General features: G+C 41.2%; 1 protein-coding gene across 1 annotated transcript in view; it reads right to left on the reverse strand.

The window, feature by feature from the left end:
- The window catches only part of LOC306743811 (nucleolar protein 4-like), a gene marked incomplete at both ends in the record, with an annotated part of 130,065 nt that overhangs the window by 2,182 nt on the left and 109,012 nt on the right, over nucleotides 1–18,871 (reverse strand). Inside the window, 4 exons of the mRNA XM_079226374.1 lie at nucleotides 885–998; nucleotides 2,260–2,448; nucleotides 3,047–3,229; nucleotides 3,722–4,194. Of these exons, the coding sequence (XP_079082500.1) occupies nucleotides 885–998; nucleotides 2,260–2,448; nucleotides 3,047–3,229; nucleotides 3,722–4,194 (959 nt within the window). The remainder of the gene's footprint in view (nucleotides 1–884; nucleotides 999–2,259; nucleotides 2,449–3,046; nucleotides 3,230–3,721; nucleotides 4,195–18,871) is intronic.

Consider the following 18,871-nt stretch of genomic DNA (forward strand, 5'->3'; position numbering starts at 1 on the left):
TTAAATGTATTATTATTATTACATTTTGGAGCAGCTCCAGTCACCTGGTGAATACACAAACTATTTTTCAGTTATGGAAACAGCCTTGGCTGAGGTTAGCGCTCTTGTAGCGCCCTGAAACATTAGTTAGTTCATGCCTCGCTGATTTAATACGACAGTATCCATTTTGAATAATTTACTCCTAAATGTGTTTTTAGGTTTATTCATATGTTGTTATTCCAATGTTTGAGAACATGAATTACCTGCACACATACTGACTGTGATGTCTCTTAAAGAGAGAAGATAGGAAGACGTGCAGTATGCAGGCTGAAGACAAAAACGTGTGCTCGTGTTTAACCGTGGATTTGTTAGAATAAAAGACAAACCGAAGAAGGACGTGTTTGTGGACAGTTTGTTTTAAGGGTGCAAAACTCTCCGAGTGCCCTTGTGAGCTAGTGATCATGTTGATTTAATAAATCATCTTTTGTGTACACATGTATAATAAACAAGTATTTCCTATGTGGCATAATCATTTACTGGATTACATAGATGTGTCAGTGTGGCTGGATTAGTAACGTACGTCCTCTTTGTTACATGTTACCTTTGTCTCTGAGCTTCAAACTAACAATGCTCATTTAACCAGATTAACTGCAATTCTTTGGATTCACCCACTGATCATTAACTCTGTTTGTTGAACTACAACTCAGCTCTGCAGGCATGTTGCGACGTAGACATTTCTCTCAGTATTACAGTGATTCTAAATCGACAGCTCATTACTCGACTGGCCAGACAGAGGGAAGCCCGCGAGGCATCTGTGTAGATTAATTAGTAAAATACAAAACATCAAGTAATGTTTTTTCCTTTCACATATGAATTATGCGACACACACATGCACACACACTTACATGATAGGCATCGAGGCGCATCCTCTTTGCTGCGTTGCGTGATTCGCTCTCGCAGGCAGCAGCCAGGATGTTCTCAGCCATGGCTGAGGTAAGGTGAGGTGGAGTAGGACGGGTCTGCAGGCAACACAATGATGTCATGGAATTAAATTATTGAGTGACTTAAAGCGACAGGTAGTTATGCCATCTTTCTGTAAACAGAGAGAACAACATCAAAACGTCTTCAGCCATGACTGAAAAGAGTCTAAGTGGATTTACATACAGGAGGATACTGACTGCGCTTCTTATGTTGTAGTTAAATAATGATGATTAAACTGGAATTAATGTGATTATTCACTGAACAGTGCATGACACATAACAAATATCTTCAGTTTGTTTGTGTATGGCAGGAAAACTACATGAAGAAAATAACTGTCTTTTGACATTTGCATAGAAAAACCACTGAAAGAGTTTCCAGTTTGAATTCTTAACAGCAAAGATATACTTAATAAAAACTGTTTAATAATGCAAGCACACCATTTTATTTCCATATCTAATCTGTTTAATAGTATCACTTGTTGTTGTTTTTATTACTCTTGGGTGCCATATTTCTATTATATTTCTATATATTGATTTTATTGTTGCAGTTCTAAAATATTTGTGTTCCTTGTTCAACCATGTAAAGCATTTTGTTTTAAAACGTGCTGTATAAATCAAGCTATCATTATTATCACTGCTTTCAGCCACACAAAGTGCTCTGCCTTCTGAAATGATAATGGAGGTAATAATAAGAGAGCTAATGAGCTTCATGCTGTTTTCTATTTTTAACTCTTTTGTGCCTACTAGATTGACAAATTATGTCAAAATGATGCCAGAACATTTGCTTCCATATCAAATGTATAACAACTATGATATCCCGCAGTGTATAAATACATGTGTAGCATGATGCTTCACCACTGGGGGGCAGAAGAGTGGTGGCCTGAACTTTAATGTAGACCAGCGATTCCCATTTAAGTGACGAGTCACCCCAACTGATACAAATACTGATACTATTACCGCGATAATTATTATCATTATTATTTTACGATTATTACAGTCCTTTAAATGTCTTACTTTGTTATAGAGAAGCAACTATTGGAAAATATTTCCCTTTTCCCTTCTAGGACAAAATATATTGCCTTTCCCAATTTGATATAATTGAAAACTGAATTAATTTGGGTCTTGGACTGTTCAGACCAAACAAGACATTTCTGGAGAACTATAATATAAATTTTCTGCAATATTCTGACATTTCATGGAAAACAATTGTGAAGATATTCACAGCTGTTCTTTACGAACAGTACATATTGAGATATCTGTAAAGAAACCCTGCTAACAGACAAACCAACAGGCACACTACCTCCATGCCACTCTTCTTCATGCGTCGGCAGGATTTGAGGTAGGTGCGGATGCGCTTGCGGGCGCGTTCCTGGAATTCTGGGAACTGTCTGCTGCAGGACTCGATGATGGCCTGGATCTTTTCCTTGGGCTGTTTAGAGATGGGAACCATCCGATCCAAGTTCTCGTCCACAAACAGACGCACAAACATCTGCAGGAAGACAGCACGGCCGTTAAATACCTTGCTTTGACGTCTTAAAGTATGTGTATATGCATTTTATATTAACGTCCAGAACATTTGATTTGAAAACAGTTTTAAACAGTTTAATTTGGTGCTAACTTTAGATGTTCCACTTTCTTAACCAGCTAGTTGCAAACTGTGTCTGTCTTTCTGCCGACAGGTTGTTTGCTGCAAACAGCTGCCTGTTGCTGGAAACCGACTTGATGAGCGTAGAGAGACAGAACCAAACAGTAAATGTGCTGTAAAACCAAAATGAACCAATTAGCTAAACGACGCTAAAGGGCTCTTTGAGAACTGGAGAGTCTGTGAATAAAAGTCACTATATTACTGAGAGCTACCCTTTCCCATTATATGAAGCCATTTGATTAATTGATAATATAAAACATTAAGAAATGGTGCTTTATTGTATGTTCTGTGTATTTTGAGTGTCTTTTTTTCTGTGTGCTTAATGACACTGACAGGTTTTAAAAGAGAAATAGACAGTCAGGTCTTCAATATCTTTTCTTCATGAATATAATGAGACACCTAAATGATCCCAGTGGGACCCAACACACTGTATCTGACTCACATTAAAGGCCTTTAGTCTCTCTGGGTCAACTCCCTCTGTGTCGTTGATCTTGTCGTTATCATCGTGGTCATCATGGTCATCGTCATCATCATCAGCGGCAGCCTGGCGCCCTGTGGTCAGGTCCTCGGCACCCAAGTCCATCTTCACGCTGTCGTAACTGCCACCCGAACTGTACTGGGGGGACTGAACAAATACATTAGCCATCAGTTAAGTCTCTATGCACTATAAACTGGCTTCTTCTATTGAGGTTTTTAAAAAGCTTCAGAGCAAACATCAGAATGTTTTGTTAGATAAAAACATCTTGTGATTTTTAGAATGTATTACATCTATAAAACCTTTTTTTTCTATTACTGTTGACTTTTGGACTTAACAACGCTCTGGAGTTATTTGGATTTTGGATTTAATATTATTAAATATTTGGATCACACGAGTTGGAACAATCCCACACAGCCACCACTAGTACTGCAAATAGTATAATACTAAGCCTAATCTTACTAAATACTGTAGCGTAATCTTTAATAAATGGACGTGAAAAAATAAAGTTGTGAAGCATTAACATTTAACATTTTGTATTATTATTATAATTATTTTTTTAAACATCCCTTTATAAACTAATCACCTGTATGTGTATGCACAGTCTGTATGTGTGTGTGTATGTCAGCTGTGTGGTCTCACCTTGCCCCCGTAGTCCCTGCCATCTCGGTCCATTCGCAGCTCGGCAGTGTGTGTGTGGGACTGGGAGTGTGTGTTGGGAGTGTGTGCATTATGTGTGTGCGGCAGCAGGAGCGGCAGGGCAGGGTGTGGAGCCAGCGGAGGTTTGGCAGCCAGTGGGTACTTCCTGCGGAGCTCCTCGGGCGCGCTGGGATGAAGAGCTCCCAGCAGCGCCGCAGCCGCAGCCGACACAGTGACGGGCAGATGTGATGTGGACAGGGGCAGGCGCTGAGGGGGAGGGTCACTGAGGTTCATCGGCTGCTGGTCCTCGGACGAGGAGGAGGAGGAAGTAGGCGTGCTGAAGTCTAGTGGGGCTGGGCCACCGTTCCCATTGATGACCTCTGTTTCCCTGACTATGGTGGCGTCCGTTACAGCGGAGGAGGGAGGGGTCAGGGCAGGCAGGCCATTTCCACTGCCGCTCTCTGATGAGGAATCGTCTGAAAGGAGAGGGAGGGGTTCAATTTCACAGATTGACCAACACGTATTTCTGTTGCTAAACTCTTATTGCTTCTTATTTGTGGTGTTTATTTCCAGCAGCTGATGAGCACACAGCTAGAGCTGTTTGTTTAGTGGGATGTGATAAGAGAATGGACATTTCCTCACATTAACAACTGATGAAGACACACTGACAACAAGCAGGGACAAATATGCAGCTCATATTTATATGGCTGTGTGCCATCGGTCATACATAAATCCACACATGAAAGTAAATCCGTCACCATGGAAATGTAGGGCCAGAGGGCTCGGTCCACTTAAATCACACATTTCTGCAGTAACCCCTCGTGGTGTTCAGCCATGCAGATAGGTGAGGCGTTACTGTGCCCATAGTCACACATATCCGTCTCTCAGATTTCTGCCAACACGACACCATAATGCAATGGGGGTGACTGGAATTTTTGTTTCCGAGTATTGAAAATAATTTCATTTGAATAACTGTTTACAAGGGCTGTACAGAATAGTCCTAAACTTCAAAGCTTCACTCATAACATTGACTTTCAAATTCTAATTCAACAGTCGGGTAATGCGCTGCTTATTTAGTTTTTTGCATGTCTATTCATAGTATTTTAAAACATGTAATCGTTTCAAAAATTCACAACATGTTCTATCTATTGATATGATCTGCTTCAACTCATATACATGTTGCGAATAGCCTTTCAAAAACAGTTGTAGAAATATAAGTGTCAAAACTCAATGCTTCAAGAGATCAAATATATTTTTTTTATTTGGGTGAAGTAAAACCACTTGACATTATGTCCTGATGTCCTTTATGATTCTGTCACTTCTCTCTTCTATTTTCTCCTCTTCTTTTGTAATTTCTGCTTTGCTATAAGAACAATGCTTGCTTGCTAATAAAAGGCATAATCCCAGTCTTTTCCTCCAGGCTTTCCATAAGCATAGAGCCACCTAAGGAAGCTTGTTATTCTGCACTCACTCAGGCCAGATTTAGATCATAAATATGGATGACCTAACGTTACATGAACATAAGAAAAATAATCAAACTTTGTCAAAAGAAAATCAGCTCTCAATAAACTACTAGCCAAGCAGTTCTAGAGTTAGCTTTGACATCTAACACATACAATAAGCTTGATGCATTATGTACATCATGTTCCTATTATCATGTTTGTACGTTTTTTTTGGAGAAAGTGCATTTGACTCATGGAACTACAACATACACAGCAAATATAGAAACTAATTATTGACATTATAGATATCCTATGATTGCTGTTATGTGTGTTTGTGTGCCCTGAATAGACACATTCATACTATAATTGCATGGCTATTTTAAAGAGCCCAGCAGATGGCAGGCTTCCTTCATGGAGCAGCCACATCTGTGTCTGACATTCTTAAAAACTTCTCTGCTTCTGCTCGATGATTCATACAAATATTACTGTTAGATTGCATTATGCTCTATTTGTAGAAAGGGGAGACACAAAACATCACTAACCGATAGTCTAATGCAATCCACTGTGACAACAACAGAAACTACAGACTCATAAATCATCACACATGTAATTATCACACATCATAAAACTCACTGACTTAACTCTGACTTCACAGTGATATTATGCGAGCAACACACTCTATTTGACGTTGCCTAAGTGGCCATGTTATTGTGTAAATCCCTGTATTTTTCATGGAAGGGAATTATGAAAAGAATAATTCATCAGAACGATAAGAAATGGCTTCATAACATCATCTGTCTCACAGCTGGAATGAAATTGGGGGACAGTTATTGTCTTCCTGTAACCAGCGGGACGGTGACAGCGATGACTCTGACACGAGGAAATAATCTCCAAACTGTCTGCTGGTGGGAGGAAAATAATGAGTCCCCAAATTATTAAACGGATACCAACAATTACAACAAGATAACATTGTGGCTAAAAAATGCTTGGTTCAGCTTGGGTTGTTCCTCCAACGCACCAGAGATGTGTTTTTTTTTGTGTTTTATGAGGGAAATGCAGTGCGAGTCTTTAGAGAGAGAGAGACTGCTGTGGAGGCAATAGTTACGGGTCGAGTGGAGCAGTGTCTGTTTATTTGATTAAGCCCATCCAGTCTGCAGCCTGACCAGACAATAACACAGTCAACACCCTGCATTATGACAGACGCCCCTCCCCCACCCCAACACACCACCACCGCCACATCCTCATCATTACCAAGCTCGTCTTTCTCCCACTTTATCTGAATCCCAGTAACATCCTCGTCATTGATATTAATGCCACTTTTTACTTTGGACAGTGTGAAAGCATACATTTAAATGTAAAGCTACAACCAGAACAAAACTTAAACTGTGCCGTTAGCTTCGTCCCTCCTGCACATTTTGTTAGTCAAGTTCCTCCTCCAATATTGAAATTCTAGACCAGTAGTTCCCTATCTGGGGAGTTGGCAAAGATGGAAGAAGTATTCATATCATTTACTCAAGCAAAAGTTGTAGAGTTGTATATTTGCAAGAATACAGGGGTTATGATTCAATATATTGCAATACTGTGGAAAACAAAGCAACATATGTTGATTTCTTTTCATCGAATTTTAGGAAAATTTACATAGTATAAAGAAAACAGAAATATGCATAACATCTTGGTAAAAAAGTTTACTATGCAATCAGAACAGTGGAAACTGCGTTTGCATTTGTAACATCCAATATCATACCATTACATTTTCTGAAATCCGAGTCACTGCCTGCCATGCATGTAAACTATTCACTAATAGTTGATACAGTGTTTTTGAGAATCGACGATCGATAAACACTAAAGAAAAGGGGTTTAACTAGTATTAAATGCTTCAGTATTTATTACTGGAGCCGGTTCATTATCTGTTCCTCTCTATCTCTCTTTGTATCTCTTTTAAGACAGACAGGCTACTAAATAAGTGATCATGGAATAAATGGTCTGTGCCAAGCTAGCTGGCAGGCAGGATGGATGGATGCTTGTCCGCCTGACTGCTAGGTTTTGTGATCTGAATAGACTTCTGGTCCGTAGTCCTAGAACACATGACACTTTCCTTCCTTCACAAATACACAGAAAGGAGGGAATGGGCCTGCATGCAACTTCCAATTTCACCCGATTTGTGGTTTACTGTTAAATTAGAGCTGCATTTATCTGCACGACCATATTTCTAGTATCACAAACGTACAAACAGATGGAATATAGGGGAGGATAAATGGGGAGATTTCGACAGATGAACATTGAGAGAAGCTAAAAGAGTGAACGAGTTGAAATAGAAGCAAGAGAGCAGCTCCAATTGAGGATGATTGGAGGATAGAGAAAGAAAAGAAAAAGCAACAGAGGAAGAGGAGGTAATTTAAATGAGTCAACAGCACAAGAAAAATGCAGAAGAGATGGAGAAAGAGTGGGGGCTGTGGATGGTATCGACTGTGTCATTTGTTTGTTGGGGGAGGGAGGAATGGAGGGAGGGGTGGAGCCCAAACCGCTGCATGGAGAGAGGGAGAGATGGGTAGGGAGGCACCAGGGTAGAGAGAGAGAGGGCTATACACCATCGAGGGAGGCATAGCCAGGCAGAAGGAAAGAGGTCAGGAGGGGGGTGGTAGGAGGAGGTGGAGGAGAGGCGAGGGAGAGGGTCATGGCTCGTGGGTGGGGGCAGCAGGAGGAGAGAGGAAAGGATGAGGGAGGATTGAGATGGGGGATGGGACGGGGACGGGGAAGAGTGAAGAGAGATTAAGTCAAAGAGATAGGCACATGGGAGACATTTTTAGATGTAAATTGTATTTTTCCTTTTTTGGCTCTCATCATTATCATTATTACCGCCATATCTAATTTCATCACATATCTATGTGGATTAGTATATGGTACTATGTTGTCTAGTGAAGAGTATTTCCATTAATGTTGTAATGGGCAGACCATTTTTTGTCTTTATTCTTGAATATTACACTTACATCTTGAACACGGCCTGATTTGGCTACATTGTACTTAATTATGGTCGTGCTAATAAAGCATGAATTTGAATTTGAGAGATAGGGAGTGGCATGTGAATAGAAAGGGAAATGAGAGCGAGTGAGCCATGGGACCTGGAGGTAGAAAAGCATGACTTGTATTTATGAGTGTGTAAGGACTATTCATGCGTCGTGGCGAAGGCCAACCTAATTCCTGTCGCCTTGACGCAAATCTCCCCCTCAGCAGCAAGACCGCTGTCACGTCTTTCTATTTTTCTCCTTTCTCTGGACACACCTGCTAAACAGGGAGCAGTCTCTCTCTCTCTCTCTCTCTCTCTCTCTCTCTCTCTCTCTCTCTCTCTCTCTCTCTCTCTCTCTCTCTCTCTCTCTTATTCTCTATTTCAGAATAAGATGCAGCCTTCCTCATCCTTTACCTCTATTCCCCATGGTATTGTGTCCCTGTCTCTCATTCTTTTCTGCTCTCAGCTATTCTGCCGGTATCATTCTACATGATATGAGAGACACAACGGACACAACACTTTGTAGTTTAATCCTGTGTGTCCCAGTGGAGGACCACTAAATCCCACACCCGTATGTCCATATACGTTTGTTCTATGGAAGCCCTAAAAGACAAGTAAGAAAAACAATTCTGGGAAATGTTTCCGAGATGATGAAAGCGAGATTGAACCATTGATTTAACATGTTATTTAAGTTGAGGTTTGTGGTCAAGAGGGAGCATGTAAATGGTAACAAGAACTGGACTTAGCAGCGATCCTTGGGCAACCCCACAGCAAACACCTGTTGCAGCTGACCTGGAATCAGTGATACCAACGCAGAAACAACTGTTTTTCAGGGAGAAGCTAAACCATTACACAGCGGTGCCACTGGTGAGTATCAGTGGTCATGTTAGCGCGTAATATTATTGGATGCCTGGTGTAGCCACCGGAAGAATTCAGTTCTCTCGTTCTCTCAATTTATTTTCTTTGATCACAAGCAAAGTAACAAGCGCTGCAATCGCGTCGTCCAGTCAACACGCAGGTAGACCGTCCAAAACACTCCCGAACAGCCGGAGGTTCGGCTCTTTAATACACGGTTTTCCGTCATGAACATCTAACATTTAATTGGCTCTAACCTGTCTAGAAGGAGGAGAATCGTGTCTTCATCTTTTCTTACAAGGCTGGGACGTGCAACGACCAGTCTGCTTCCCTAATGTCAAAATACTGATAACATGCGTGGGTGTTGTACTGCAAAGCGTGGAACCTTGAGGAACAGACCACCGGACGTTTCTCAGACTCTTCTTACAGACAATATTTGTTAAACTGACCTTGCACAACCTGAACTCTTATAGACATAAGAATAATGAAATGAAGAATATCTACAGCACATAACGATTTATATTATCAGTCACAAGACAGTTCAAGAGGATATTTCGATCAGTGGTATTAAATGCTGCGCTTAGGTGAATGAATGGAGTGGCCAGCATCAATTTGCTGACCACCGTATTGGTTCACAAGTAGTATCATCGTCCGATGGTAGGTACTTAACCATGGTCGTGCTAATAAAGCATGAAGTTGAAGTTGAGAAATAGGAAGTGGCGTATAAATAAAAAGAGAAATGAGAGTGAGTGAGCCATGGGACCATGGAGGTATAAAAGCATGACTTGTATTGATGAGTGTAAGGACTATTCAACTCTAACTCCTTTCTCACATCTCAAGTTGTTAATCAAACAAATAAAACAACAAGCGGTGCACGGAAGAGGAATTATTGGCCCTGATATCCGCTGGCTACACCGGAACCCCACAAGTATTTGCCGTTGTTTCCAGAAGCCAAATTGTCGACAGACTGATAGCGATTAGTTCCAAGATTGGGAATTCATTGGTGAAGCTACTTCAGTTGTACATTCTGATCAAATGGAAGGAGAGGGGTAAAGTGGACCTTTCACTCTTTACCTCAATGACCACCTGTGCCTCTTCACCTGCTGCCATATTCCCTTCCCCTTCCCTCCTTTCCCTTCTCTTTTCCAGTTTCTTTTCCAGCATGTTCATCTCTGTCCTTCTCCACCTCCTTGTCCCCTACTTCCTTCGCTCCCTCTTTCTGCTCTCACCACTCCATCATGTCCAGTCTCTGGGTAGGAGTGCAGTGACTGTGATGCATGGCAGTGTTTAGTGTTTTCCCTGCAGCCTTGAGGGGTACCAGGTGTGTTTAAGAGGTCAAATGTCTTCTTGCGTCAAGGATACACACAAACACGTACGTAGGGCTAAAAGACAGTGTGTCCCCAAAGAGAAACAGGACAAGTGGACCATGACTTTGACAGGCAGTCATTCTTCAATCCATAGTCCACTGGGAGGAGGATGCTGCATCAGCTAACATGACAAAACACATCTCCATCAATGTGTGTGTGTAAGTCATTGGATGTGGAATATGAGTGTGTGTCAAAGAGCAGGTGTGTCTCTGCATGTTGTGTGTTTCTGTGTTTACGGTGCGCAGACTGTTGTATTAACTGTCAAGCTGTGAGCTCAAAGTGGCGCGGGGTGTGTGCAACTGTGAGGGGACCCTTCACTTGTTGTCAATCACGCTTCTCTGCCTTTTCAATTCACTTCTTTCTCGCTTTGTCACTCATACGAAGGGTGAACAAAAACACATCAAGGTTGAAAAGGTACAAAAGTCATCAGCCTGCTGGAATTTAGTTCATTATGTGAACGTGAGGATGAAAACTTGTGTTTGGTCAGTGTGCTAAATTGAAGTCGCATTGTTAAACAATTTTTGGATATTAAAATATAAAATGTCACAGAAATATATGACATGGTTATGCTTCATTTTAAGGCAAATAATTGAGGACTGCTTTAATTCAATAACCTAAACAATATAATCATGTTATTTCAACAGGTTGTTATTCTGGATTATTATTGTGTTAATGTAATATTTAATTCACATGCCAATGCTCAGTGAACAGGCAACGCTTTGCGTAACTTTGTTAAACAGATCAGACTGAGGCTGGTGAACCTGTGTAAACACTCTACAAATATGGGATTGAAACACCACATTTGAAACACATGCAGGCTTAAACTTTGTGAGTGGAGTAACAAACGCTTTATGCAGCAACAATGACCATGTTTGTATTGAGGAAGTGGATCAGATGATTGATCATGGAAGCAAAGACATTACCAGCAGAAACACTGCTGTTCAGTTTGAAAGGGCAACGGCCAATGAGGAAACTCCAACTCGAAGAATCGAATTTGCTCAGATTTTGGCTGAACTTTCAGCGGCTTCAAACTTGTAATCCTACAGTTCAGTTTGTCTGTCTCATCAGGTAACACAGCATTATAATTGATATACCAATTGTCATTTTGTGGGTGAAGGATTATTTTTTGCCCCAAAACAAATGGGTTGAAATTGCAATAAATATAATCATTTTAAAGTATTTTTCTTGATTTTAAAAGGAATGGAGATGATTAGAAATAGGGGAGAGAGAGGGGAAGTCACTAGCATCAAACCTCAAGTAGAAGTTGACCGCTAGTGGATTTAATAACGATAGTCTGGAGCAGGAAAAAGCCGATAGCCGATTAATCGGTTGATCGACCATATTTTGTGTATGCAGCATCTATGTAAAACACCGTTGTGTGTTCCTGTGTGACTGATGGTGGCTACGCAGACATCAGACACCACCGGAGCCCAGTTCCACTCACAACGATAGTTTGTAAAATGTCCCATCTGCGGCCTAAATGTGGGAAAATATCCAATATCCATTCATGATACTGTGAGGCCCTTTGGAGTAAAGCATCCACCAAATGGCACATGTTAAGTCGCAGCCATTTCTAATCAGACAGACGATATATGTCCTTTCGAACTTGAGAGCAACGGCCCTTTAATTAAAAAAGGAGACATATATCACCTGAGTGTAGCTCTGAATGGGAGCAAAGCAGCACATTTCAATCAATGTGATTTAATAATCGTCACAAGATATTTTACATTTCAGCCATACACAGGGGAGAAAGCAACAAATCAATATCTATATTGTAGTGATGGGGGCTCTTGTGCATTGATTTAAATAGGGCGGATTAAAAACCTTGGCATTAATTAAGCAGATTGTTTCTTTAATGTGCTGGCCATGTAAACAGAAGCCCGGGAGGGCGGGATCCTGTCCATTTATTTCTCCTCTCCATCTGAGTTCTTTCACATCTTTTTTACACTCTTTCTACAGTCAATCCAAGAAATCACATGGGAGAACATATGTTTTCAATCAGCACAAAGCAGGTTTTAAATTGTAAATAATAACTCAAGGACACAGACCCTACTTGACTCAATAGACAGCAGGTTGCCTGTAGCCAACCCTTCATACCGTAGCTTTGTGTGCACTTAATTGATTACTGCAAATGTAAAACGTGTTGCCCTCACCACACAGCATGGCCGTGTGTGCGCGTTTGCTCCCATTGTGCATGTGAATAGAAAGGTTTGTTTGATTCGACGTCCGTCACACGGGCCACATTTTATGACCCTGCTTTCTGCTCTGTGGGTGTCTGTATGCAATCTGTGCGTCACACAGTCACATGGGCGAATGGTATAGGACGTAACAATGACCTCAGGGAGAGGAGATCACCCTGACCTTCATGAGCAGTGGAACATTGTACTGGACTTGTGTCCAAGATGAACCCTCAGTCTTTACAGTGGGAAATGTGTTTAAACTATTTTCTCTCTGATACCATTACTGTACTGGAGAACAATCTATTTAAGATTTCAATGATAGCCGTTAAACTAACTTCACACAAATACGTCTCAATATGTGGCTGACACAGACATCTACAGCTCTCAGGAAACCAAATTCAAGAGTTTACAAAGTTTTGAATACCACGTCGAACTGAACCGATGATGAGTGAAAAGCTTCAAAGAGATATTGGTCCATACGTTTTTGTTCTCTTCTTTTTTGTTGTTGCTACATTAGTGGTATTGAGTTATACAATGATGCAAGACAACTTGTGGAAACTAAGCTGTTGTAGAATAGATTATGTTAATGAAGAATATGTAGAGCATTGATATTTGGTGCCTTGGCCTCATCACTCCCCGCCAGTTCAGCAGGGAGGAGTTTGGAGTGAAGACAATAACTTCCAAGCTCGGAACAAATACTTTAAACAAACAGGTGGATGGATTCTGTTGAAAATGTTGTATGAATAGACACGGGGGATTGTATAAGTTTCAGGTGAGCATTGTGGTAGCAGGAATAACATAACATACCTTGCCTGAAGTCTACCCCTGTTTTTTCCCCCTGTGAACCAGAGTGTATTTCACAGCTGTTTCTGACCATGAAAAGCCACAAAAAGCCTTCTGTATGTCAAGGTGTTTTGCTGAGGATCGAAGGAAGCACAGCGTTTAGTTGGAAGTTGGTTTTATGAGCGATTATCTACAAAGCACCAAAAATTGGCCCATCCTGGATTTTCCACGGGAAAATAGATTATAGATTCCACTTGTATCTATATGTAGGTAATTATACGTGTATGCTCACAGAAACAGAAATACTTCTCAATTACATACATCATCACTTGGAAATCAAAGAAAAATCTTTTTCTGTTATCTGAAGAAAACAGGATGTACACCAACACACACATACAACTCACCACATGCCCAATAACAGAAAAAGCAACAAAAACAGGCCTGTGGCGCTTTTTACATTTCTACAATTATCTGTCAGCTATTAAGAGCAATGAATCGATTTCAGTGTCATTAGCAGGCTGGGCATTGGTGAGTAGACTGCAGAGGAGGAAAAAGAAGAGGAGGAGGAGGAGGAGGAGGAGTAAGTAGGAGAAGCAGGAATGAGAGAAAGAGGAGAAATACAAGTACAAGTAAGATGATGAGTAGAGAATGGCTGCAGGGGAAAGAAGAGGATGGATGTGGGATTGAAGAGAAGAACACAGGAGAAGAAGAGAGTGGAAACCTGAGGAGGGATGAAAGAAAGGAAGACGAGAAATGCAAATAAATGAGATGAAGATGCTAAGCCAGTGAGGACAGTAAGTATGAACGAAAGAATGAACGAAGAAAGAGAAGGGAGAGGAACTTTGATTCAGAGAGAGAAAATGAGGCAGAAAGACTGCAGACTGGAGGGTTAGAGGGAAGTACAAAGGGAGCAGGGAGGAGTGGAGAGGGATAGATGGAAGGATGGATGGAGGGGTATAGAGGGAGGGTTGAGGCTCTAATGGGTCATCCCCTGTCGTTTTTCATTTGTGGCTTCACTACGCAGTGACAGCTAGAGGCTCCCCCCTCTCTCCTCAAAGGAGCTAACCTGAGCGAGAGTGGTAACAGATGCTAATTCCTTCACTCCCCCTCCTTCTCCGCCTCCTATCCCAAGGGATGGAGAGCCAAGGGGAGGTTGTGTTAGAGAGGGAGGGTGGAAGGAGGGGAGGTGGTGGTGGGGAGGAGGAACAAGCCGGCGACTCCCCCGTGTGGGATTATAATGGATTATCCCACTAAGACACGGCACGAGCTGCTTGCTAGCTCTCAGTGCCTGCATGTCGCACCGCACCGCATGGCCCTGCCCTGCCTGGCATCGTCATAGCAACGACCCACCTCTCTCACACACACACACACACAGACACACACACACACACACACACACAAAAGGCAACTCTGAGCTCTTTTTGACTCCACCCTCCACATGGTGGCGACTCCCACACTGAAAGGACCAGCTGGCACTCACATGAACACGAACACACAACCTGGTTCATTGTTAGAAAATGCTGAAATTCATTCTTTCACAGATTTGTTTTATGAATCTGTAATGTATCCTAAATGCATAAAGTAACTTTACCCACTCTTAGAAGAACCAATTTCGATCATTGGTTATTCATTTAAACAATTATTTTGAACAAAAACACCAAATATTCTCTAAAGCATCTTAAAATGATTATTTGATGTATTTATTTTTACTTTATGATCGTAAACTGAAGGGTTTTTGACTGTTATATGAAGTTCAGACTGAAAACAGCTTTGCATTATGAAAAACTACTATTACCACCGCCGATTGCACGCCTCTGCCAACCAGTCATCACACCATCATTTTATCCTACTAAGCATTTGTGTGAAATGGTCATAATTAGCATATCATCAACGAGTTAAGGACAAAATGGTGTTTTGTGAGGTCACAGCGACCTTGACCTTTTGACAAACACATACAATAACCAGTTCCTCCTCGAGTCGAGGTGGACGTTGGTGCCAAATTTCAAGAAAGTTCCTGAGATATCGCATTTATGAGAATTGGACAAAAGAACAACACACATATGAAGATGCTTATGTTGCGCTGAGCATGCTGCTGAGGGCGAGAGAGAAGAAGAGAGGGAGAATAACGCTGCCTCCTGCAGTGTGTGTGTCCTCTAATGTCTTTTAGGTGTCCTGCCATCTCCAATGAGTCTCTGTGTTGATAGTCCACCAGCATGCAGCCTACAGAGGGCCATCTGGACACCACACACACATACACACATGCTCATTATGCATGTATTCAAAAGCACATGCATTCATTTAATCATACAACCTACACACACCCAAAACAACCAAATCATGGACACACACTTGAAGCGACAGTAATCATAGATCACAGATTCCTTGGTATAAAGTCAAGTCGTGAAGAACAGACAACCACAGACACTAAATTGCTCCTTCTCTAGAAGCCCCTGCATTAGAAACCCTGACTCTGTTGCAGATCGATGATATCTCTGCAGAGAGGGCAAGTTTGCAAAGCGATAGCTAAAAGCCTGATCAATTTGAGAGAGCAAGATGGATAGTGAGAGATAAAGAGAGAGGCCTGCAGTAATCGCTGTTTGCAAGGCAGCTGTAAACTGCAACTGCAGAACAGAACCAGAAGTGACAACATATCCTAAAGTGAGGGCCATAAGTCAGCCAATGCTGAGCCTCATGTAGCTCATGTGATGAATTACGAGAAGTGACACTGTCTCCTTTGCTCCTGGAGCAAATGTATGTGTTAGAAAAGTTGCGGAGGCAGAGACAGCAGCGGAAAATGTAAAGGCATGTTTACAGGTTCTAATTTAAAACCAAACGTACCAGAGGTACCCAGAGGGTTTCCCCTCCGTTTTGTATTTGATAGTAACATTTGTATATAAGAGATCGAGCACAGAGTGCTTTACAAAAGAAGCAACACGTTTAAACGAGGGCAAAAAGGAACAGTAGATGCTAAAATACGAGAGAAATAAAACAAAAAAACAATAAAAAATAGAGAATTAGTTCTCTCAATCTAACTTCTATATATGTATAATATCTACACATTTTTGTTTCTAGTTGTAAAAATAATAAATTTATTTTTAATAACTATATTTTTTAAGATATGAGACACCACTGGACATATAACCCAAGTAAATAAGAAATAAAAGTAAAGCTATTATTACAAGAAGACTAGGAATACAGTATATTTATATATAACATACATCACAGAAGGTAAGATGAGGATCACATAATAAAGAATGGAGAAGGCAGGAAGGAAGCGACAGATGACCATCCATCACTCTGTCCGCTAGAGCCCGGTACTGTGTGTCTGCCTGCTAGGAGGAACAGGGTTCACAAATGGTGATCTAAAATTGACTGAACTATCTTTCTGCTTGACCTACCTGGTTATTCCTTAACCAAGTTGCCCAACGTGTTGCTCTGCCTGTCACTGACTCGCCCTTTTAACGCATAATGCTGCATTACATACCAATCTGTCAAAAAGCCATGATAGGTGAAGAAATATCACACCCTATTTCAGCAGACAGAGTGAGTCGACACTTTGCTGCCAGAAATTTACTGCAGAAAAAGTCAGAAATGTGTGGGGTGAACTAAACATCGGCTTGCGCTTGTGTGTGTTTGTAGAAGGTCAACAGGGCAGAATACGAGGATGGTACAGCCAGCAGAGGAACAACAAAGACACTTCTGTCACAGCCTGGCACTGCTCAACACACACACACACACACACACACACACACACACACACACACACACACACACACACACAGTATTAAAGTAGCTGTTAAGTATGGTTGATTTAGACTGTTTTCTTCCCTGAATCTAGTGGTTTATTCTTTGTAAAGCTTCTTAAAGTGAGACGACTCGACGAGGGAAACTCCAGGATACACTTGCAATTAAAAAAATTAATCAAACACATGCTGTGTCAGGCCTGGCCATTGATCAGATATCACCATTTATCGTCTTTGAGTGGAATTGGCTTGTGATGATACAGTGTTAATATATATATATATATATATATATATATATATATATATATATATATATATATATATATATATATATATATATATATATTAGATAAATGACAATATCAGATGAATGGCCAATCAAACCAGTTAGTTACCAGTTTGTTTCACACATTATTGTTAGATATAATGCAAAAAAGTAATTATGTTGAGCATGTCATTTTGCACATATCTTTATACGTGTGTAGATATTGTAAAAACATTGTTATTTACAGTGTATCTACATATACATTTCAGTATAGCTCAGTATCTCGTATTTAAACTCTTGGCAGGTGTCCAAAGTGACGTTAAAAACATGTGGATGTACTATCACTGCACTGAGTCAATTACACAAACCCAATGAGCCAAATGCTACGCTGCGCAACTTGCAGGGGAAGCCCGCGTCAGTTTTTTAAGCGATGATGAAATTCATCATCTCAGGTGAGGAAGATAATGAGGTGAGATAATAGCTGTCATGCTGTAATCCAGAGCCAGCGCTCTGTGCAGCAGAGTAATGCAGGATCCGGGCAGCCAGTCAACCAGATAATAGGATGGGAAGAGCACAACGCCAGCCAACCACAATGCCAACGTGACACAATGCAGCGCACACAGGCTGCCCACAGGGAACACAAAGACACACACACACATTGCTTGTTTTCTCCTCTGTCATCCCTGTCTCACACAGAAACCACACTCTCCCTTCCTCTCTCTCTCTCTCTCTCCATCCCTGCATGCCCTTTCACCCACTTCTCTCTCTAATTCACTGCTGTCCATCATCCTCGGTGGCTCTAGGCAAGCGGGCGGAGAGGCTGATGGACGACGCAGCAGCTCGTGGGTCAGATGGCGAGCAGACCTGGAGGGAATGGTGCCTCTCTCCCAGGACAGAGGGGACAGTGTTTGCCTGTAATCTAAAATATATTCAACTGTTCCTTACCCTAATGGACAGCTGACCTCATCTTCAGGCTGGGAAACTACCACCAGCCATGTGCTGGTGAAAGACCGGCAGTGATTTGTCAGCTTTACTAAAGACTCTGACGCCAAAACACATTCTCACTTCTAACTCGTCAAACGACATCGCTTGGTCAACGGCCCTATGCTTGAAACTATGACGCTCTGGGTAAAACTCTAGAGTCAGTTTTAGATGTTTCAGGGATGTGTCACTCTCACTTAAAATAAAAGTTCTGTGTTCACGGAAACTGTACAATTTCTGCTTGTTACAAGCATCCAGGGTCTTCAAAAATACACAAAGTTTGCTTAGATTTTAGGTTTACGGCAAAAACACTACTTAATTAGGCGTAGGAAAATCTTGTGGTTTGGATAAAAATAAGTGCTTTTGTCACATTAAATAAGTAGGCTTGTTAATAAATTTGCATATTATGCAGTATTTATGAGGAATGTAATTTACGTAACAAAAATCAGGTTGTATTTTAATCAACATCGACTTGGCTTCACATGGGACATGAACGTCTCCATGGTGAAAGTCAGTGGTTGTTGACCCATTAA

This window comes from Taurulus bubalis (assembly GCF_910589615.1).
Source record: "Taurulus bubalis genome assembly, chromosome: 11".
Taxonomy (NCBI): domain Eukaryota; kingdom Metazoa; phylum Chordata; class Actinopteri; order Perciformes; family Cottidae; genus Taurulus; species Taurulus bubalis.